The following is a 23962-nucleotide window of genomic DNA, read 5'->3' as shown; positions in this document are numbered from 1 at the left end:
TAATACCATGGAATATCTGCCATACAACAAGAGTCAGAGTATTAAACTTGCTGTATCTTATTAAAGGCACCTCTTTGCAGTAATAATAGCATAAATGCACCAATAAGCCTTTTCACGATGTAGTAAAAGATGAAATATTTGGATGTTTGTGGTTTGTAAGAAAGTAGGAAGTGATGCCGGCTAATTCTACACACACTAGGCTAACACAGACACCTGTTACTTTCATCGACCACCTCAGGAATGTTTGTCAGTGTTATACTTCTTTCAGTACTCCATCGAACCTGACAAGACAAGTCAGAGCTGGACTCTTTTTTTTGTTTTCTCACATAAATAATGTTTCTCCACCTGGTGAGTATGATTTTTATATATAATATAGTATCAGAATTCATAAGCTGTCAAATGTAGTTTGGCTTAGAAGTGCTGTTAACTGCTGAGAAGTAGAAAATCAAATGTGAGAGAATGCTATTTCCTAATTGTACAGTAAAGTAAAGTATAATATGCTGACCATGCTTACTAACGTTGCTGATTTTAGCGTCCCTTGTTATGATTTGCATTTATAATGTGCTGTTACAGTATTATTAGATTTCCACTAGCAAACCTTTCTCATGTTTCCGTGCAGATGTGTGTGGCACTGCTCACCCTGTGGTCTTGTCTCCCTATTTTGGCAACTGGCATCTATTACCCAAAAACTCTGCCATGTGATGTTAACGAGATTAACAATGGGAGTGAAGTGAAGGTCGACTGCACTGAGAGAAGCCTCAAAAAAATCCCCCATGGAATCCCGAGAGACACTACAAACCTGACGCTCACCATCAACCATATTCCGAGTCTAAACTCCACCTCCTTTTACGGTTTGGAGAACTTGACTGAGATTGACATGAGGTGCAACTGTGTGCCCATCAAAATCGGACCCAAGGACAAGATGTGCCTGAAGAGTGTGACAATTGAGGAAAATACTTTCAGCAGACTGAGCAATCTGCGAGCGCTGTACCTAGATGGCAATCAGCTCTACAGTATACCTAAAGGCCTGCCTTCAAATCTGATCCTTCTGAGCTTGGAAGTGAATCATATTTATTATCTTTCTAAAGCAAACCTCTCTGAGCTTAGAAATGTTGAGGTGCTTTACCTTGGTCAAAACTGCTATTTTCGTAACCCCTGCAATGATTCCTATGGTATAGAAGACGATGCATTTTTACAGTTTAACAATTTAAAATTGCTATCTCTTAAATCAAATAACTTGTCTTTCATTCCACATCAGCTACCCACTACTCTGAAGGAGCTGTATCTCTATAACAATAACATTCAAGAAGTCACTGATGAAGACTTTAAAAATTTAACTAATCTTGAGATTCTAGACATTAGCGGAAACTGCCCCCGGTGTTACAATGCTCCTTTTCCATGTAGTCCATGTCCAAATAACGCGCCATTGAAAATCAGCAAGACAGCTTTTAAAATGCTGACCAAACTAAAAACATTAAGGCTGCATAGCAACTCCCTTACAAGTGTGCCTTCTGAATGGTTTGACACCACAACTGAGCTCAGAGTGCTGGACCTCTCATCAAACTTTTTAGCAAGGGAGCTAGAAATCACTGTTTTCCCAGAATTCTTGGGTAAACTAGAAGAACTGGACCTTTCATTCAACTACGAGCTTCAGAAGTACCCTCAAACGCTGAGACTGAGTTGCAGTTTCTCCTTTCTGAAGTCTCTCAAGATTTTCAGAATGAAAGGTTTTGTGTTTCAGCAGTTAACTACAGAGAGTATTTCTCATTTAAAACCTCTACCGAACCTGGAGGTTGTAGATTTGGGTACAAACTTCATTAAAATGACAAAGCTTAGTATTCTGATGGAATTGAAAAGCTTTAAAATAATCAGCCTGTCTGACAACAAAATATCATCTCCCTCTGATGGCCGAGATGCACTTGGTTTGTCCGGAGGAGAAACCTCGGACTGGTCTCCGATGTCTTCCACTGCTGAGTACCAAAACAAAGAAGTGAGAGAGATTCATTATTTCAGATATGATGAGTATGCACGAAGCTGCAAATACAAGGACAAGGAACTTGGAGTTATTACATCCTTCGTCAAAAAAGAATGCAGTCAGTTTGGCAAAACCCTGGACGTCAGCAGAAACAATATATTCTTCCTGCATTCACGATTTTTAAACCTTACAGAGCTAAGATGCCTCAATCTGTCTGGAAATGCAATGAGTCAAAGTCTGAATGGTTCTGAATTTACTTACCTGGCTAATTTACAATATCTGGACTTCTCATGGAACCGTTTGGACCTGCTCTACTCTACCGCGTTCCAAGAGCTGAAAAATCTGGTCATCTTGGATATAAGTAACAACAACCACTATTTTGAATCAGAAGGTCTGACTCACATGCTTAATTTCACTAGGAATTTAAAAAACCTCAAGGTACTCCTGATGAATCACAACAAGATCTCTACTTCCACTAACACAGAGCTGGAGAGTCAATCCCTAGAAAGGTTAGAGTTCAGAGATAACCGGTTAGATGTACTGTGGCGAGATGGGAACACCAGATATCTCAACTATTTTAAGAATTTAGTTAATCTGACTGTCCTTGACATCTCCCATAACAACCTCCCCTTTATCCCATCGGACGTATTCAGTGGTCTACCAGAGAAGCTATCTGAGCTGTATATCAAAAACAACAAACTAAAATCCTTTAACTGGAAGAAACTGCAAATTCTACACTCATTGCAAGTCTTGGATCTCAGTGGAAACAGCTTGACTACTGTTCCAGATGTGTTATCAAACTGCACCACATCTCTTGAGAAACTAATTTTATACAAAAACCAAATCCTAAAGCTTACACCAGATTTCCTCAAGGGTGCCTACCACTTAAAATATCTTGACCTGAGTTCTAATCACATCCAGTACATTGAAAAATCCAGCCTTCCAGATGATGTTCTTAATCATATGGACATGTTACTTCTGCACAAAAACAGATTCTTGTGCACTTGCAATGCCACCTGGTTTGTCACAAGGCTCAACAGGACTACAGTAACCATACCTAGATTGGGCACGGATGTTACCTGCGTTGCCCCAGGGGCACAAAGAGGTCGTCCAGTCATCTCAGTGGACCTTTTGGCCTGCCAGCACCACTACCTGTCAATCATCCTCTCCACCCTAATGACTTCCCTCGTCCTCATCTTGGTCACGCTGTCCATCTCCAGCCATCTCTTCCTGTGGGATGTCTGGTACATCTACCATTTCTGCAGGGCCAAGCTCAAAGGCTACCGCCGCCTGTATTCCCACAGCGCTGTTTACGATGCCTTTGTGATCTATGATAAGGAGGATCCTGCAGTATCAGAGTGGGTGACGAAGGAAATGTGCGCTCATCTTGAGGAGTGTGGAGACCGTCGACTGACGCTTTGTCTTGAGGACCGGGATTGGATGCCCGGATGCCCCCTGATTGACAACCTCTCTCAAAGCATCCACAGGAGCAAGAGGACTGTGTTTATTCTCACCAAAAAATACATCAAAGGGGGAAACTTCAAGACGGCGTTCTACATGGCTCACCAAAGGCTAATGGATGAAAAAAATGATGTTATAGTGCTTATTTTCTTAGAAAAAGTGCCTTGCAATTCAAAGTACTTGAGATTACGAAAGAGGCTGTATAAGAGGTCTGTGCTAGAGTGGCCAACAAATCCTCAAGCCCAGCCATACTTTTGGTTCAGCCTGAGGAGTGTATTAGCAACCGAAGGTCACAAACAATACAACAATCTCTTCAAAGAGACACTGTAAAGAGAACAACATGCTGGAAAATGCAGTTTCTTCTCTCTAGATTGCTTTAAATGTACTCCTGTATATGAATTATTATATGTGAATACTGAACTGTTGTAATGTGAGCAGTTTTATTATTAATGAAATATTAATAATTAATGATGTGCTAATTTTAAACTCTGTATTCAAATTATTTGGGAAATTCATTGGCACTCTTTGCGATGCCAGTGGGGGATTCTCAGACTCAGTTGGCAATGAAATGCAACATACCATGAAAGAAGGAAATGAAACAGATGTATTTGTTCAATTCACACGCTGCTCCCTCCCACAGCTCATTCTGCTGTGTACAACAGTCCCCTTCCTTATTTTGATGGGTGTATGTGAGCATGCAGAGATGTTTAAACGGCTAATTTGACTTGATGATATACAAGACATGCACCTTATAGATTTTTAGCAACTTGTTGGGGTTTTTTTGTTTGTTTTTTGTTTTTTGTCTTTTAACCACTACCACTTATTTTTAAATGGTAGAGGAGAAAATCTGAATTCATTCAGGGATTAATACAGTACAGGCACAATGGTAAGTGACTGAGTGTGTGTATAGTTACTTTTAACTTACTTATCAGAATAATAAGATTTTCTGCATTCTGATGTGATCTTTGAAGATTTTGTCATTTTATGATTTTGTGCCAAAACTTTGTATAGATATATCTGACTCCAAAAACCCAGACTGATCATTTTATTGTGTTTTGCTTTGAAATCTGTTTTGCTTGTTTGGAAATGTGTTGACATATTCAATTAAAAGGTATAATAAAACTTGCCAGCCGTTGAGTAGAAAAACATCATGGCATCATATTCTTCATTATCGGCATTTTATTTAACTTGTTTTAGAAATCAGCACTTGGCGATCTTGAGAACACAAGCTATGAAGCCACATTTTATCTTAAACTGTCAAAGATACATTTAGCAGTCAAGACTTTCATTTCGGTAGCACTTTATAATAATGTCACACTATTAAGCATTATTACGGTGCTAGTAAAGTATTAGCAAGTGCTTAATTCATCATTTATACATCATTGCTCTTCCTTAGTATGCCGATGCAGATATGTTTATCCATCTGTTACTGTTACGCCATGTACAGCTATCACTGCTGGACATGGTGAAATCATGTACAGCTATAATTGCTACATAGCTGCTAATAGTAATCATAATCAAAGTAGTGATAATATACCTGTATTTATAAATGGCATAACAGGAGAACGGATGCTATATAAATGATGAATTAACCACTTGGTAAAACCTTAGTTGTACCTTAATAATGCTTAATAATGTGACATTATTTTAAAGTGATGCCCCTTTTTTTTAGGTATTTCAATTCAATAAATTGCACAGCTATAATGAAGACATGGGACAAATGTATTTAGAAAATTTATTTTGTATGTCACTTATCTCTAAGTATGTGACGTGCTCCCATGAAAAGTACTTTAACCACAACCTGAAAGATTTATCTCCTATTTTTAAAATTATTTCTAGGCTGGTTATTGTAATATTACATACTAATAATGATACATTTTACATGTATCGTTTTACATTTCATACCCCTTACTTCTTGCTGTTTTGATAAGTATAAGAAAGAACAAGATTTTTTTTTTTCTTACTAGACTTCCAACCTACTGCCACCTGCTGCAAACAGGACAGGTTTACAATTTTTTCAAGATTGCTTTACAATATCAGTGTCTTTTCCCTAGCTGATATTGTAACATGTCAAAACAGGAAAAGCAGTGGTGTAATAAATAACTGTAATAACATTAATAAGGGCTCTATTTGGTTTAGGTATATACAGTTTAAGTCAGTAGACAAAAAAGTTTCACAAAAAGTTTGGAAACCAGTAATGCACAGAAAAAATTCCATAGATTTTTATCCATTAATATGTCGCATAAGGAGTGAATAGAGTGAAGTCGAGGAGAAGTGCTCACTGCATCACAGGAAGGCCCACAGATGTCCGAGCCTGGTAGGGATGAGGGAATGAATTCGGGTCAACCTTTAAAAACTGTCAGTAGATATATTAACAATGTAATATTAATACACTTTGCTTTTTGGGAAGTCTCGTAATCCATTACATGAAAATGAGTTATGAAGTCGCATATTTATTGCAAATTTTTAAAATTTTAATTTATCAATCTGAGACTTTTAGTCACATCTAAAATATAAGCTTTAAGGCAATTCTAAAAGCAAACCTAATCTGCAGACCAATATCACTGTACATTGTGAACCACTAATTGACATGATAAAAGTGTTATAGTAATATAATATATAACATTATATATAGTACAAATAGTGTTCTTTGTCTTATATACATATCTATTTTTTTACCACAATAATCATGAAAAAGTGTTATAATTTTGTAGAAGCCCTTTTATAAGCTTAAGGTTCTTTCATTCAACTGATTCCATCATATTTCCACAGATTACCAAATGCTGGATGCTGTTGTTCTATCTGTGTTACCATTATGAGATCATGCCAGCTGCATTTACACCTACCTGGATGACTCGGCAGTTCCCTTGTGATGTCATATCCAACAAAACATCAAATACAGTCAAATTTGACTGTAAAGGCCGCCATCTAGAGGAAGTACCAGAAGGGATAACCAGTAATGCCACGGATCTCGACTTATCAGAAAATTTTATTAAGAGTATTAAAGATGAATCATTTTCTAAACTGACAAATCTGACTCAGCTCAATCTCAACTGGGCAAACAAATCCAAGGACGGTTATGGATGCAGACTATTGAACATTTCTGCAAGGGCTTTCAAAAATCTCACAAAAATCAAGCAACTACAACTGAGCGGCAACTGTCTGACTGAAATTCCACGCAATCTCCCCCACAGTGTGGAAACACTTGAGCTAGAAATTAACAAGATTAGTTTGGATAAATTACATGACAACAGTTTTATTGGTTTAAAAAAATTAACAAACCTGTTTCTATCTAAAAATTGCTACTTCTGGAATCCCTGTGGGAAGTCTGTTGCTATTATGGAAAAACCCTTTCAAATACTGGACAAACTGAATGCTCTGAACTTGTCTTTCAACAACTTAACACACGTTCCTAAAGGACTACCCCAGTCAATTACAATTTTAGATCTGGATTCCAACAAAATAGAGTACATAACTAAAGATGATTTCCAAGGATTGCCAAATTTAAAAGTCCTTGATATACAAGGCAACTGTCCAAGATGTCACAATGCTCCGTACCCTTGTGTTCCTTGCCCTAACGGTTCTATTGCCATACATTCTGATGCATTTCAAAGACTGACACAGCTGGAGATACTGAACCTGGGAGGAAACTCACTAAATTACCTTAAGCCCTCTTGGTTTCAAAGTCTAACAAATCTTAAAGTATTATATCTGGCATTTAATTTTTTACTAAAATCTATAACTGGTGAGGAACCATCTTTTGAGGCATTTAGTTATCTTCACAGGCTAGAAAAACTTGACCTGTCGTTCAATTATGCTGTCGGATTGTACCCAGAAAAAATAACACTTTCACAAAACTTTTCAAACCTCAGGTCACTGAAAACTTTGCATTTGGAGGCTTTGGTATTCCAGAGAATTGGACCAGACACACTCACACCTCTGTACAATCTGAAAAATCTATCTGCTTTGAATTTAGGCACTAATTTCATTATTTACAGCAACTCTACTTTATTCAGCCATTTCTCCCACGTAAAAATGATATATCTCTCAGAAAACAGGTTATATCCCACCACAATAGAAAGTCCACCAACTCTAACGGACAGATACAACCAGAATTCAGACCTTTCTATTTCACCGTCCATAACAACTCCTCCAAAAGACTTTAGCTACGAGATATCACACAGGCTAATAAAGCAAGAGTGCTTTGACTCTGGACGAGTGCTCATCCTCAGCTCAAATAATCTGTTCTTCATTTCTCCAAAGCTATTTGAGGGATATGGAAATATTTCATGTCTCAACCTCTCAGGAAATGGATTTTCACAAGCACTTAATGGCACAGAGTTCAAGATGTTGCCTAATCTGACATATCTGGACTTATCTTTCAATAAGGTTGATCTGGCCTATAACAACGCCTTCAAAGAACTAAAGAAATTACAAGTACTAGACCTCAGTTACAATCCACATTACTTTAAAGCATTTGGTGTAACGCTTAATTTAAATTTTACACAAAATCTACCTGTGCTAAGAGTCCTTAATTTGAGTCATAACGAGATTTCCACACTGACAACAAAAGAAATGTATAGCAAATCATTAGCAGAACTTATATTTACACACAATAATTTAGGGAAACTTTGGAAAGACAGGGATGGCTCGTATAACAAACTTTTCACTAATCTTTCTAATTTGACAGTTTTAGATATATCCTCCAATGACATCGCAAAGATTCCAGATGATGTTTATGAATATTTGCCACGTAATCTGACCACACTGCACATAAGTCATAACTCACTCCGTGAATTTAGCTGGGAAAAACTGCCTTTTCACCAACTGCAGAGTTTAGACCTGAACAACAATCGTCTGTCTACTTTAACAACTATTAACTCAAACATCACACAAACTCTGACTTTCCTTGACTTGAGTCATAATCACATTATCAGTGTGGAAAAGTGTTTTTTAAAGAGATTGAAAAGCCTCAGGACTCTCAGCCTTAGAAAAAACAAACTTACTATTGTCAATGAAACTACCTTCGAATCAGGACCTGAATTTCAGACTCTGTTCCTACAAGGAAATCCATTTGAGTGTACTTGTGATTTGTTAAACTTCATTTTATGGATAAATGGGAGTAAAGTAAGGATCCCAAGACTGACCACACAGGTGAATTGTAACACACCAGTGAACCTAAAGGGCCAACCACTGGTAAACTTTGAAACTAACCAGTGTGTAAATTCAGAAAAGGCAAAGCAGATCTACGCTCTAACAACTTCTATCATTATTCTTTTCATGATTGTTTCGACAGTTGCTCACTTATTTTACTGGGATGCTTCCTATGTCCTACACTATATGAAAGCTAAGCTGAAAGGGTACAGATCCTTGAACTTGCCAGATACTATTTATGATGTCTTTGTGACATATGACACAAAAGACCCACAGGTCTCTGAGTGGGTGATGAGCAATCTGCGGGTGCAACTGGAGGAAGAGGGAGACAAGTATCATCCACTGTGTCTGGAAGAGAGGGACTGGCCCCCAGGAGTCCCACTGGTGGACAACCTCACCCAGAGCATCCAGTACAGTCGCAAGACGCTCTTTGTCTTAACAAAGGGCTACGTTAAGACCGGTGCTTTCAAGCTAGCAATGTATCTGGCCCACCAAAGACTGCTGGATGAAAATGTGGATGTGATAGTACTGCTAATGCTGGAGCCTGTCCTGCAGCATTCTCACTTTCTGCGCTTGAGGAAGCGACTGTGCGAGAGCAGTGTTGTAGAGTGGCCGCGAACAGCAGCCGCAGAGCCCTGGTTTTGGCAAAACCTGCAAAGTGTCTTAAGAGTAGACAATCAAGTGATGTACAACAAGACCTATTCAAAATACTTCAGCACCAAGTGAAGAAGGATAATAACATGAGTTTGTTTTAAAACACGTGTGTTATATATAATTTCTCGTTTGGTTTTAAAGTGTTTCTTCTTTGACTGAACTGTTTTTAAGAACAGGTTTCCTTATAGTTGCCAAGACAGCATAATGAATCTTTTGTAATGTGTGTGAAGTTCATTAATAAACAAAACCATTTAAAAATGTGAGGCAATTTCTGAATGTAAATTTTACAGTCTACACTCTCGTTTCAAACTTAGAAAAGATCTGTGCTGAGGGACACCAGTACCAGGTTCAACAGTTCCACAAAAGATCAATTTCGAGCAAAATTGACACATCCTAAACTTTACTCCATCACAGAGTTTCCCAGAATCCACACAGTATGACTGGTTAGAACTAGCATTTTCTGTGTTTGCCTGCTATTAAATTATCCATGTGGTGGCAGCAGTGATGCAGTTGCAGCTTGCAAATTAACCCTAAAGTCAATGTCCCACACAGAAACACATCAGTTTGTCAGTAGATATATTAACAATGTAATATTAATACACTTTGCTTTTTTGGAAGTCTCGTAATCCATTACATGAAAATGAGTTATGAAGTCGCATATTTATTGCAAATGTAAAAAAATTTAATTTATCAAGCTGAGACTTTTAGTCACATTTACTCTATCGTAACGATCCCTGAATGGTGCTGGCAGTCACGGAGTTTGCAATTTTAGCCATAAAGTCATTGTCCGACTGAAAAATACATCAGTTTGTAAGCAGATGGATTATTAATGTAATATTAATGACTAATACAGTGTTAATTTTAAATTCCATTTTCATTCACACTGTTTTAGAGATTTGACTGGCACTCATTGGTATGCTCACTGGAGATTTTAACGTACAGCTCAGTTGGCAATGAAACTGTGACAATGTTTTAAAAGAGGGAAATGAAACAGATGTAGTTCTTCAATTCATCAGCTTCCTTCTTGGGGACATAACAACATGCTACTTCCTTCACAAAGGCTATCATGTTAACAGTTTGTTACTTCCTTATTTGACTTTAGTTAAAGAGTTTTCTTTAACTGTCTAGAGACAAAGAGCAAAAACTTCAAACAGACTAAATTGTTATAAATTCATGCTTTAAAAGACAAGCAGTGTTTAACTTTGCTAAATCTAAAGAAAATAAACTCTAATTTTTTTTTTTTTCAACGAATAACTGAAAGATTTTGAAGTACTGGAGCATGATAAAGGTTTTCCAGATTGTCACTCAGGGAACAATACAATAGGAATACAATGGTAAGTTTTTTTTATTTTCTCTGTTTAGTAACTTAGATTTTTACTACTCGTAATTTGATCTGTCTTATCTTTGATTATTTTCTAGTTGTTGTGTTTCATAGATTTATTTGACTCCAAAAACCTGGATAGTTTGGTTAATTCAATTTTGGAAGTGGCTTTGCTTTTTTGAAAATGTGTTAGACCATTGCATTAAATTGTACATTAAAAGTGACTCAGAACTGTTTAGAAAAATGCTCCATCATGATTACTCGATCAGTAGCTACCTTCATTTTTAAAAACGAAGTCACATATTTATTGTAAATTTTCAAAGGTAAGCTCAAACTTTTCAATAGGGTCTTTACATCTTGCTAAAGATGTAAAGACCCTATTGAAAGCATATAGCATTCCATATATTTAGCATTCCATATGGAATGCTAAAGATAATGCAGCTGCAATGAAGACCTGCGACAAATTGATGAATACTTTTAGCAAAAAAAAACCTGAAACTGCTTAAAGAAAAATGAATACAACTGTAAAAATAAGTACTTTATTGTTGAAGAAGTTTAACTTTGGTTTTCAAAGTTAAATTTAGCAGAAGAAAAAAACATTTATTGCTTGGCAACAGACACCCAGTTTTGCTCCATGACTATGTGCTGTTCTAGTGTGGGCAGTACCTTATAATGGCTGAGTAGGTAATGTTAATGAAAACAGAGTGTTGGAGAGTTGGTAGCATAACAAAAGAGGTCCTGCAGCGGCCGGAGCCTGTAGTAGCTTAATTAAGTGATGATTCAGGGTCAGTCCGAATAATTTTACCAAAAACAGAAGCATAAGGTTATTTCATATAAGGGATTTCATCAATTCTCCACAGATTACCAAATGCTGGATGCTGTTGTTCTGTCTCTGTTGCCATCATGAGATCCTGCCGGCTGCATGTAAACCCACCTGGATGACAAGGCAGTTTCCTTGTGATGTCATATCCACCAATACCTCTGAGGTCAAATTTGACTGTAAAGGGCGTCATCTAGAGAAAGTACCAGAAGGAATAACCAGTAATGCCACGGATCTAGACTTATCAGAAAATTTTATTAAGAGTATTAAAGCTGATTCACTTTCTAATCTGCTGAATTTGACTCAGCTCAATCTCAACTTTGCAAACAAGCCCAAGGACGGTTATGGCTGCAGAAAATTGAAAATTTCTGCAAATGCTTTCAAAAATCTCACAAAAATCAAGCAACTGGAACTGAGCGGCAACTGTCTGACTGAAATTCCACGCAATCTCCCCCACACTGTGGAAAAACTTGACCTAAGCATTAACAAGATTAGTTTGGATAAATTGAACAATTGTTTTATTGGCTTAAAAAACATAACAAACCTGTTTCTATCTAAAAACTGCTACTTCTGGAATCCCTGTGGGAAGTCTGTTGCTATTATGGAAAAACCCTTTCAAATACTGGACAAACTGCTGGTTCTTGACTTGTCTTTCAACAACTTAACACACGTTCCTAAAGGACTACCCCAATCACTAACATCTTTACATATGGATTCCAACAAAATAGAGTACATATCTAAAGATGATTTCCAGGGGTTGCTAAATTTAAAAGTCCTTGATATACAAGGCAACTGTCCAAGATGTCACAATGCTCCGTACCCTTGTGTTCCTTGCCCTAACGGTTCTATTGACATACATTCTGATGCATTTCAAAAACTGAAACAGCTGGAGACACTGAACCTGGGAGGAAACTCACTAAATTACCTTAAGCCCTCTTGGTTTCAAAGTCTAAAGAATCTTAAAGAATTATTTGTGGCATTTAACTTTTTACAAAAAGCTGTAACTGGTAAGGACACACCAGTTACAGCTTTCAGTTATCTTCACAGGCTAGAAAAACTTGACCTGTCTTTCAATTATGCTCTTGGATTGTACCCAGAAAAATTAACACTTTCAAAAGACTTTTCAAACCTCAGGTCACTGAAAACTTTGCATTTGGAGGGTTTGGTATTCCAGAGAATTGGACCAGACACACTCACACCTCTACGCAATCTAAAAAATTTATCTGCTTTGAATTTAGGCACTAACTTCATTATTTACAGCAACTCTACTTTATTCACCAATTTCTCCCATTTAAAAATGATATATCTAGCCGAAAACAGATTATATCCCACCACAATAGAAAGTCCACCAACTCTAACGGACAGATACAACCAGAATTCAGACCTTTCTATTTCACCGTCCATAACAACTCCTCCAAAAGACTTTAGCTATGAGATATCACACAGCCTAATAAAGCAAGAGTGTTTTGACTCTGGACGAGTGCTCATCCTCAGCTCAAATAATCTGTTCTTCATTTCTCCAAAGCTATTTGAGGGCTATGGAAATATTTCATGTCTCAACCTCTCAGGAAATGGATTTTCACAGGCACTTAATGGCACAGAGTTCAAGATGTTGCCTAATCTGACATATCTGGACTTATCTTTCAATAAGGTTGATCTGGCCTATAACAACGCCTTCAAAGAACTAAAGAAATTACAAGTACTAGACCTCAGTTACAATTCACACTACTTTAAAGCATATGGGGTAACGCTTAATTTAAATTTTACACAAAATCTACCTGTGCTAAGAGTCCTTAATATGAGTCATAACGAGATTTCCACACTGACAACAAAAGAAATGTATAGCAAATCATTAGCAGAACTTATATTTGCACAGAATCATCTAGGGAAACTTTGGAAAGACAGGGATGGCTCATACAAGAAACTTTTCACTAATCTCTCTAATTTGACAATTTTAGATATATCCTTTAATGGCATTGCAAAGATTCCAGATGATGTTTATGAATATTTGCCACATAACCTCACCACACTGCGCATAAGTCATAACGGCCTCAGCGATTTTAGCTGGGAAAAACTGCCTTTCCACCAACTACAGAGTTTAGACCTGAGCTACAATCATCTGTCTACTTTAACAACTATTAACTCAAACATCACACAAACTTTGATTTTCCTTGACCTGAGTCATAATCACATTTTCCATGCAGACAATTGTTTTTTAAAGAGTCTAAAAAGCCTCACGACTCTCAGCCTTAGAAACAACAAACTTACTATTGTCAATCGAACTACCTTCAAATCAGGACCTGAATTTCAGACTTTGTTCCTACAAGGAAATCCATTTGAGTGTACTTGTGATTCCATAGACTTTATTTTATGGATTGAACAGAGTGATGTAAAGATCCCAAGACTGACCACTCAGGTGACATGTAACACACCAGTGAACCAGAGGAACAAAATACTGATAAGTTTTAACATTAATCAGTGTGTAAATGCGGAACAGGCAAAGCAGATCTACGCTCTAACAACTTCTATCATTATTCTTTTCATGATTGTTTCAACAGTTGCTCACTTATTTTACTGGGATGCTTCCTATGTCCTACACTATATGAAAGCTAAGCTGAAAGGGTACAGATCCTTGAACTCGCCAGATACTATTTATGATGTCTTTGTGACATATGACACAAAAGACCCACAGGTCTCTGAGTGGGTGATGAGCAATCTGCGGGTGCAACTGGAGGAAGAGGGAGACAAGTATCATCCACTGTGCCTGGAAGAGAGGGACTGGCCCCCAGGAGTCCCACTGGTGGACAACCTCACCCAGAGCATCCAGTACAGTCGCAAGACGCTCTTTGTCTTAACAAAGGGCTACGTTAAGACCGGTGCTTTCAAGCTAGCAATGTATCTGGCCCACCAAAGACTGCTGGATGAAAATGTGGATGTGATAGTACTGCTAATGCTGGAGCCTGTCCTGCAGCATTCTCACTTTCTGCGCTTGAGGAAGCGACTGTGCGAGAGCAGTGTTGTAGAGTGGCCGCGAACAGCAGCCGCAGAGCCCTGGTTTTGGCAAAACCTGCAAAGTGTCTTAAGAGTAGATAATCAAGTGATGTACAACAAGACCTATTCAAAATACTTCACCACCAAGTGAAGAAGGATAATAACATGAGTTTGTTATATAACCAGTGCTTTTATATATAATTTCTTGTTTGGTCTTTTTAAAGTGTGTCTTCTTTGACTGAACTGTTTTCTTATAGTTGTTGAGTTATTGACTTATTCAAAATGCTTCACCACCAAGTGAAGAAGGATAATCATCACTTATCTGCCTGGGACTGATTTGTAATTCTAGTCTGCAGACAATAACATGATCCTGCTTTAAAATCACAGTTCTTTGGAGCAATGCTTATTTGGTTCTTTTAAACGATTTCTTCTTTGTCTGAATCTAATAAGAAAACAATAAAAAACGAATTTTCTTATATTTGCTGAGAAAGCATAATAAATCTTGTGTAATCTGTCTGCAGTGCATTAATAAAAAAAATAAATACAATGTGTGGCATTTTGCGGATGTAGATTTTATACTCTAGTCTCTGGTTTCTATGTTAGAAAACATCTGTGCTGAGTGACACCAGTACCAGGTTTAACAGTTCCACAAAAGAGAAATTTAGTACAAAATTGACAGATCCTAAATTGCAGTCCATTATTAAAAATCCAAATCGACACAGTATGTGTAATATAACTTGCATGCTTTCATCTGCTATTTCACATTTGGAAATTTTTGAGATTGTCCGCAAGGTGGTGCCAGTGACACAGTTTTAATACAGTGCATTTTGCAAATTAGCCCAAAATTCAGTGTCCCACTCAGAAATAAATCAGTGTGTGAGGAGATATACTATTAATGTCATATTAAGAAATAAGAATAAGAAATATGTCATTTTTAAACTCCATATTACTTCACATAATCTGAAGAACTGACTGGCACTATGCACTGTTGCTGTGTTTACTGGGCATTCCAGTGTTCATCTTGGCTGACAAATAAACTGTCATTTTTGAAGGGGGGAAATGAAAAAGATGCAGTTCTTCAATTAATGGGCTACTTCCCTCCCACAGCTTATCATGTAGTTTTAACAGCGTGTTTCATTTTTATTTGTCTTGAAGGGAACAAACAAGGTCAGTTGTAACGAAATCATTAATAAAAGACAAGAAACTTTCAAGTCTAACAATTGAAAAAAAAAATTGAAGCACACTAGCATAATTTTCCAAATTGTCATTCAGGGATCAATATAGTGGAGAAAAAATGGTGAGTTTTTTTTTTTTTTTTCTGTTCTTTATATTTAATTACATTTTTACATTTTATTAAATTTCTGATTACCTTTATATGCTTTGATTTCATTTATCTGTATTATTTTTGATTATTTTTCTAGTTTCAGGATTTTGGTGACAAAATGTTTCATAGATTTATTTGATTCTAAAAACCTGTACAGTTGACTTAATTTCCTTTGGAAATGGCCTTTGGTATTTGGGGTTTTTTTTTGTATTTTGTATTTGTTGGACAATTACATTAAAATGTACATTTAAAATGAGTCAATTACAAATTACACAAACTGTTCAGTAATTTTGATATTTAATATTTTCCCAAGTGCGACAAAAACAGGAACAGTCTTTCCAGCTACAATTTGATTTACAATTTATTGGCACCTGCTGGGTAGAAGTGATGCCATACTTGGTAAACGATAGTGGCACAATTTTCTTCAAGCTTACTTTGTAACATCAATGGGCCTCATTCACTTACAGTATATATCCACAAATCTTTTATTCCACTCCTATTTTTTGTGATTAAACCTGTTTGCACTTGAACAGTTTTAAAACTGCCCAACAGTAAGCATTCAAACAAATGAGTTGTTGTTTTCTTTTGGCCATCCAGATCTCCAAATCATCACGAGCCATAAAAGAATTGCCTTTTATCACAGTTAAATAAATAACAATTAAAAATAAATTGCATATAATGAATGTGGAATGCGAGTCGGCTTAATATTTTATTTCAAACAAATACTATAATATATAATAGGCATCTTATTTTATCTTATCAATATGTTTTCTCTCAAAACATCTCTGTAGTTCTTGGATGTCATAACTGACAGTCTAATTGGGCCAAGAACATCTTTTGCTGCAGTGAGTGTATTATCTGGGGCTCACAGATCAAAATATTAGTCTGAACCTTGATGTAATTTAGAAAGGCACAAACTCAACAAAATTAGAGCAAGAACCCAAACAAGCAGACAAGACTCTATGACCAAGGACTGGGTAAAGGAGGGAGGGTAAACTAGGCTAAAGAAGCAGCAGCCATTTGCTGCTACTGTACTGCTTGAGGTGTGAATGGAAGGGAGAAATATGGAGAGGCCACAAAACAACAAACAAGACAAGAGAAAATACTGAGAAAGAGTAGAGACAAACTTTATGCATGCAGAAATGCAAGGCTTATGAATAAATGGGAAGTGAAAACAGTGTAATCAAGGAGAAGCGCTAGTATGGCACGAGGAGTCCTGGAGTAGCTTAACTGATTTAGGGTCAGTCCAAATAATATGACCAAAAACAAAAGCTTTAAATTATTTAAGTTAACTGATTTCATCAATTTTTCACAGATTACCAAATGCTGGATGCTGTTGTTCTGTCTGTGTTGCCATGATGAGGTCCAGCTGGCTGCACATAAACCCTTCTGGATGACAAGGCAGTTTCCTTGTGATGTCATATCCAACAATGCTTCAAATACAGTCAAATTTGACTGTAAAGGCCGTCATCTAGAGGAAGTACCAAAAGGTATAACTACTAATGCCACTGATCTAGACTTGTCAGAAAATGTCATTAGGAGTATTAAAGCTGATTCACTTTCTCATCTGCTGAATCTGGCACATCTGAATCTCAACTGGGCAAACAACACCAAGACTGATTATGGATGCCGAGCACTGAAGATCGCTGAAAATGCTTTCAAAAATCTGACAAAACTGAAGCAACTACGACTGAGCGGCAACTGTCTGACTGAAATTCCACGCAATCTCCCCCACAGTGTGGAAAGACTTGAGCTAAACATTAACAAAGTTAGTATGGATAAACTGAACAATAGCTTTATTGGCTTGCAAAACATGAAAATGCTGTTGTTATCTAAAAACTGCTACTTCCGCAACCCTTGTGGGAAGTCTGTCGCTATCAGCGAAAACACTTTTGCACCACTGAAAAAACTGAAATACCTGGACTTGTCTTATAACAACTTAACCCATGTTCCTAAAGGACTACCCCAGTCAATTACAATCTTACGTCTGGATTCCAACAAAATAGAGAACATATATAAAGATGATTTTCAAGGGTTAGAAAATGTCAAATTCCTTGATATACAAGGCAACTGTCCAAGATGTCACAATGCTCCATACCCTTGTGTTCCTTGCCCTAACGGTTCTATTGACATAGATCCTGATGCATTTCAAAGACTGAAACAGCTGGAGACATTGAACCTGGGAGGAAACTCACTAAATTACCTTGATCCCTCTTGGTTTCAAAGTCTAACGAATCTTACACAATTGTTCCTGGAATTTAACTTTTTACAAAAAGCTGTAACTGGTGAGGACACATCGGTTAAAGCTTTCAGTTATCTTCACAGGCTAGAAAAACTTGACCTGTCTTTCAATTATGCTATCGGATTGTACCTAGAAAAATTAACACTTTCAAAAGACTTTTCACAGCTCAGGTCACTGAAAAGTTTGCATTTGAATGCTTTGGTATTCCAAAGTATTGGACCAGACACACTCACACCTCTGTACAATCTGAAAAATCTGTCTCATTTGTACTTAAGCACTAACTTCATTATTCACTCGGACCCTAATGTGTTCAGCAAGCTTTCCCACTTGAGAATGATATATCTCGGAGAAAACAGGTTATATCCCACTACAGTAGAAAGTCTAACAACTCTAAGAGACAGAAATAATGAGAATTCAGAAGTTTCTATGTCACCATTCATAAAACTCACTCCAAAAGACTCCATTTATGAAGTACTACACAGGAATACAAAGCAAGAATGCGCCAATTCTGGACGAGTGCTCATCCTCAGCTCAAATAATCTGTTCTTCATTTCTCCAAAGCAGTTTGTGGGCTATGGAAATATTTCATGTCTCAACCTCTCCAGAAATGGATTTTCACAGGCACTTAATGGCACAGAGTTCAAGATGTTGCCTAATCTGACATATCTGGACTTATCTTTCAATAAGGTTGATCTGGCCTATAACAACGCCTTCAAAGAACTAAAGAAATTACAAGTACTAGACCTCAGTTACAATTCACACTACTTTGAAGCATTTGGGGTAACGCTTAATTTAAATTTTACACAAAATCTACCTGTGCTAAGAGTCCTTAATATGAGTCATAACGAGATTTCCACACTGACAACAAAAGAAATGTATAGCAAATCATTAGCAGAACTTATATTTGCACAGAATCATCTAGGGAAACTTTGGAAAGACAGGGATGGCTCATACAAGAAACTTTTCACTAATCTCTCTAATTTGACAATTTTAGATATATCCTTTAATGGCATTGCAAAGATTCCAGATGATGTTTATGAATATTTGCCACATAACCTCACCACACTGCGCATAAGTCATAACTGCCTCAGTGATGTTAATTGGGACAAACTGCCTTTCCATCAACTTCAAATTTTGGACCTAAGTTACAATTCTCTGTCTACTTTAACAACTATTAACTCAAACATCACACAAACTTTGACTTTCATTGACCTGAGTCATAATCACATTTTCCATGCAGACAATTGTTTTTTAAAGAGTCTAAAAAGCCTCATGACTCTCAGCCTGAGTAACAACAAATTGACTATTGTCAATGAAACTACCTTCAAATCAGGACCTGCAAACCTGACTCTGTTCCTACAAGGAAATCCATTCGAGTGTACTTGTGATTTGTTAGACTTCGTTTTGTGGATTGAACAGAGTGATGTAAAGATCCCAAGACTGACCACTCAGGTGACATGTAACACACCAGTGAACTTAAAGGGACAAGGATTGATACATTTTAGCATTCATCAGTGTATAAATCCCAGTCAGGCATTCCAGATCTACACGCTAACAACTTCTATCATTATTCTTTTCATGATTGTTTCGACAGTTGCTCACTTATTTTACTGGGATGCTTCCTATGTCCTACACTATATGAAAGCCAAGCTGAAAGGGTACAGATCCTTGAACTCGCCAGATACTATTTATGATGTCTTTGTGACATATGACACAAAAGACCCACAGGTCTCTGAGTGGGTGATGAGCAATCTGCGGGTGCAACTGGAGGAAGAGGGAGACAAGTATCATCCACTGTGTCTGGAAGAGAGGGACTGGCCCCCAGGAGTCCCACTGGTGGACAACCTCACCCAGAGCATCCAGTACAGTCGCAAGGCGCTCTTTGTCTTAACAAAGGGCTACGTTAAGACCGGTGCTTTCAAGCTAGCAATGTATCTGGCCCACCAAAGACTGCTGGATGAAAATGTGGATGTGATAGTACTGCTAATGCTGGAGCCTGTCCTGCAGCATTCTCACTTTCTGCGCTTGAGGAAGCGACTGTGCGAGAGCAGTGTTGTAGAGTGGCCGCGAACAGCAGCCGCAGAGCCCTGGTTTTGGCAAAACCTGCAAAGTGTCTTAAGAGTAGATAATCAAGTGATGTACAACAAGACCTATTCAAAATACTTCAGCACCAAGTGAAGAAGGTCTTGTTTTAAAACTATTGATTTATGCATCATTGCTTGCTTGGTTCTTTTAAACCTTCTCTCGTTTGCCTGAGACTTATAAACAAAGAAACTACACAACTTAACTGTTATGTGCTGCATATTATCAAATAAAGCCTTTTTTTCAAAATGTGTTCCATTTGCTTAGGCTGCTGCCCCCGCGACCCGGCCCCGGATAAAGCGGATGAAGATGGATGGATGGATGGATGGTGTTCCATTGTGTAGATGTAAATTTTGGCAGGCTACCATCTGGTTTTTGTATAAGAAAAAAAATATTTTATGGGTTGCAAGTTGAACTTATTCACAGCCTACTCTTTCATTTGGGTTTTTACTGACATTTTAGGACTTAGTAATTACTGTTTAGGGGGGGGAAAAAACAACAACAAAAATACAAATTCTTGAAGCCAGGGAATCTGCTACACCACGTTTGGTTAGTACCTACTTTGTCCATACGGTGTCACCACTGATTCAGTTTTAATGGGAGTGCTGTTTGCAAATAAACCCTCAAGTCATTGTTCCACTAACTGTCAGCTACATTTATTTTGCTTACAAGATCAAACAACTCGAGGCGCTGCAGTGATGCAGACACCTTTTGTAGAGTTCGGAGAAAATCAATAAACGACGTTAATTAAGCTAATGGCACACAGCTGTTGCTAAAGGCCACTAGATTTGAATGAATGTTCTGAGGTGTTTGTTTGTTTTGTTTTTTTTTACTTGCGCTATGGTTTCGGGATATCAGCGTTTGTTTTCAAGACTATATATAAGATTAAAAAATGTTCACTTTTTCTTTTTTATCTCTTGTATCGAAGCAGCCTGGACGTGACGTCAGAGGCTCATTTGCATACGGCATTGTATTTATTGTGTGATTGAGGCTGACGTTAGCACTCTGCTCCTGCAACAACCGGACCCGCATCCTGTGATTTCTGTGAGTCGTGCTCTTGTAAGTAAGTTCCTTTTTTTTTCTCTTTCTTCTTAAAGTTACCGGCGCTTAAATTTAGCTTGACGTGCACTTATTTCTTCTGGTTTCAGTGTTTTGGCTCAATGACTACATCATGACGTTTAACAAAGTAAAAGTGTAAATGACCGAAGCTGTGGAATTTATGGGCATAACTTTACTGCGTTGTGGGGGTTTTAAATTTTAAACACGAATTTGTAGAACGCCTGTTAAAACTAAAGTACATTGTGGAGTGCATTCGGCGTAGCAGCATCCGTACTTGAAAGTGTTGTGTGCATCGAGATCGCTTAATAGCGACTGAGTCGGGGGGGACGGTATTCAAATTCTCAACGCCTTGAAATGTAACTGTCTGACTACACATGCTCGGGTGTGCTGATTAGCCTAATAAGAAGGGTCTCTTTGTTTTAGAACTTTCTGCAAACATGTCTGACAAGCCTGACGTCACTGAGGTTACAACCTTTGACAAGACCAAGCTGAAGAAGACCGAGACTCAAGAGAAAAACCCACTGCCAACCAAAGAAGGTAGGTACTACACCGTCTGACTTTAATCCAGAGCATGTGTCTGCTATGCTGTAACTCTGAGACCCTAACCTTCTACCTCCTGTTGCAGTCATCGAACAGGAGAAGGCAGAGTCATCATGAAGACCAGGCCTCCTACGTGCTGTACATTTGACAAGCTTTGTCTCTATCAAGATGCATTTCAAGTTTCATAACCTACTTGAGAAATGGCTGTACAACTCACACTATTCACTTGGCTTGATGACCCTCTGTGCAGTGTGGCTTTGTCACCTTTAGGACCTGGTCATCTGTTTGCATCGTGTGGCATCAATGAGCAGGGGGGAAACAACTGACAAATCTGCACTTGGCAATTTGTAGCCCTACTCCAGTCACCTGTAATGCTCACAAGCAAGCTGTTGTAAAACCTGAAATGCGCAAGATTTGTTTAATATGCACAATAAAAAAAAAAAAAAAATGTAAATTTCACCTGCATGTGATGTTTTTTGTTTTTTTTGGGGGGGGGGGGTTTGGGCATAACCTTTGCTCAGCCTTGGGAGCTAACATTGAATGCCCTTTTATCCTGAGCAGGTTTGACTGGATGGAAGCTCTCTATAGGTGTTTCAGCTTGTCTGCTAGCTAAATTGAATCTGTACCAACAGTTGGAACTAAAGCTTGATCAGCCAGTTCCTTTTGAGCTCTGGTCCAACAGAAGAGGCTGGAAATATTTTGGCTCTGTCTTTTTTAAAAAAAAAAAAAAAAATCTCATGCTAAATTGTGCATTTTAAGCATCTCAGAAATTGTATGTCATCCCAGTGGGCTTCAAAAACAGAATTTTACAATGCAGAACTTTTCAGAAGCCTTTGTCAACAGCCAGTTATTCAACCTCGTGGTCTATAAAGGTGTTGTGCAAAGCATTGCTGCTCTATCTGCCACAATTGTACTCCAGACTAGTCCTGCATAGTTCACTTTTTTGGGGGGGGTTTTCTACCTTGCAGCTGCACTAGGCCCCTGTGTTAAAGTATGCAATAACATATCCAAAGCCACTAGCTGATGGACTAGTTCATTTAAAATGCCAGTTTGTAATAAGAGCAGTGGCTCTCTTTTGTGAAATGCAATTGAAACTGTCCAGTTATTTACACCTGCAGATTTAAAAACTAAACTTGTAGGTCCAGTTAGGAACCTCTACCTTGCCAGAGAAGTTTAATACCCGTCTGTGCGAAATGGGTGTTTGAAATGAAGCTGCTGCACCTTGAGGTGCACGAAAAAGAAAGCTTTAGGATCTAACAGAAACTCTACATTTAGCTGGAAACCATATTCAAGAAGCCTTAATCTTGGTGACGGTGTTTAATGTGTAAACCACAGTACTGGTGTGGTAGGCATATTTGGAGATTGTCACCTCCAAATAATGTAAAGGTCCTTTTTTTTTTTCTTTCAAATTAACTGAAGCACTAAAACAAAAAGGAACTAATTATGCTGTTTACACACGTCAGTTGTCTCTTATGTTTGGAAAGTGGTTACATAATGCAATGTGTCTACAGACCATAACAGCTGTGCTGAAACAATAGGCTTTGCTGGGGGATTGGCACAAGTTCATCCTCTTTCCCATAAGGCTGTATTCAGGCTACATTTGTTTTTAATAAGGGAACAGGACATGTTAGTTTATTTTGCATTTGCTGTTTTTAAGGAGCTCATGTAGACATTTGTGATACCAGGCCCTCCTCTTCACCATCTACCATCTGTATGTGCAGTCTGGTCTGACAAGAACTCTGTGTCCTATAATAGTGTGTACTTTTAGATAGACCATATAGAATTTATGGATTACAAGACAATACTCTGTCACTGGACTGTTTCATGTTTTTTTTTTTTACTTTCTTAGACAGACAAAAGTACTTTATAGTGATAAATTGTAAGGGTTTAGCACTATATCGAATGTTGGAAAAATACAAAATGTGTCCCTTTAATAACGAAAGCACCATATTTATGCGATAAAAATCTAAGTCTTTCTATATTTTTACTAATGCTGCCTTTATGGTTCTGGTTTCCATGACGGTGTCTGACAAGTTGAGACCTGACGAAGTCTTTGAAAAGGAATGCAAGTGACATGAAATGGCTGATTGAGTTGAACTTGGCGTAAGAGACCAAACTGCCATCTGCCACTGTTGTGATGGGCACCCTCTGAAATGGCTGTGACTCAGGGGTAACTGACAAAGAACACAGATATCCCTGAGACTGCTTATAGCTGCATACTGTACATAATGTGCTAGGAGGATGAGACCACTCTGACACTGTTCCTGCTCCAGTAGCTGCATTGTACAGTGCCAACAACTGTATTGTACTGCTGGACTGAGTGGATATGAATAACTCGA

The 23962-nt window shown here is 37.8% G+C and overlaps 5 protein-coding genes across 6 annotated transcripts; all 5 read left to right on the top strand.

Moving 5' to 3' along the window:
- Positions 1-275: 275 nt before the first annotated feature.
- Positions 276-3766, top strand: tlr7 (toll-like receptor 7). The gene is made up of 2 exons (XM_006788393.3): positions 276-348; positions 620-3766. The coding sequence occupies exons 1-2, from the start codon at positions 334-336 to the stop codon at positions 3764-3766; spliced, it is 3162 nt and encodes a 1053-aa protein (XP_006788456.2). The 5' UTR covers positions 276-333.
- A 495-nt stretch (positions 3767-4261) lies between these two features.
- On the top strand, positions 4262-9507 carry LOC102799785 (toll-like receptor 8). Its single transcript, XM_006788653.3, has 2 exons — positions 4262-4322; positions 6209-9507. The coding sequence occupies exons 1-2, from the start codon at positions 4320-4322 to the stop codon at positions 9314-9316; spliced, it is 3111 nt and encodes a 1036-aa protein (XP_006788716.2). The 5' UTR covers positions 4262-4319; the 3' UTR covers positions 9317-9507.
- An 869-nt stretch (positions 9508-10376) lies between these two features.
- Positions 10377-14913, top strand: LOC102799509 (toll-like receptor 8). Its single transcript, XM_035906717.2, has 2 exons — positions 10377-10578; positions 11426-14913. Exons 1-2 carry the CDS (start codon positions 10576-10578, stop codon positions 14525-14527), a joined length of 3105 nt encoding a protein of 1034 aa, XP_035762610.2. The 5' UTR covers positions 10377-10575; the 3' UTR covers positions 14528-14913.
- A 2295-nt stretch (positions 14914-17208) lies between these two features.
- LOC148098259 (toll-like receptor 8) lies at positions 17209-20255 on the top strand. The gene has a single exon (XM_087853078.1). The coding sequence runs from the start codon at positions 17475-17477 to the stop codon at positions 20118-20120; it is 2646 nt and encodes an 881-aa protein (XP_087709204.1). The 5' UTR covers positions 17209-17474; the 3' UTR covers positions 20121-20255.
- A 706-nt stretch (positions 20256-20961) lies between these two features.
- Positions 20962-22082, top strand: tmsb4x (thymosin beta 4 X-linked). Of its 2 annotated transcripts, none has more exons than XM_087853080.1 (3): positions 20962-21083; positions 21507-21620; positions 21709-22082. In XM_087853080.1, the coding sequence occupies exons 2-3, from the start codon at positions 21521-21523 to the stop codon at positions 21738-21740; spliced, it is 132 nt and encodes a 43-aa protein (XP_087709206.1). In that variant the 5' UTR covers positions 20962-21083; positions 21507-21520; the 3' UTR covers positions 21741-22082. The 2 variants fall into 2 exon arrangements, with proteins under 2 accessions (XP_087709206.1, XP_087709205.1); XM_087853079.1 differs by having other exon boundaries at positions 20964-21087.
- Positions 22083-23962: the final 1880 nt, after the last annotated feature.

The sequence above is a fragment of the Neolamprologus brichardi genome, chromosome 16 (genome assembly GCF_056152115.1).
Source record: "Neolamprologus brichardi isolate AB-2024 chromosome 16, ASM5615211v1, whole genome shotgun sequence".
Lineage (NCBI taxonomy): Eukaryota > Metazoa > Chordata > Actinopteri > Cichliformes > Cichlidae > Neolamprologus > Neolamprologus brichardi.
This window is presented reverse-complemented; position numbering and strand designations above follow the sequence as displayed.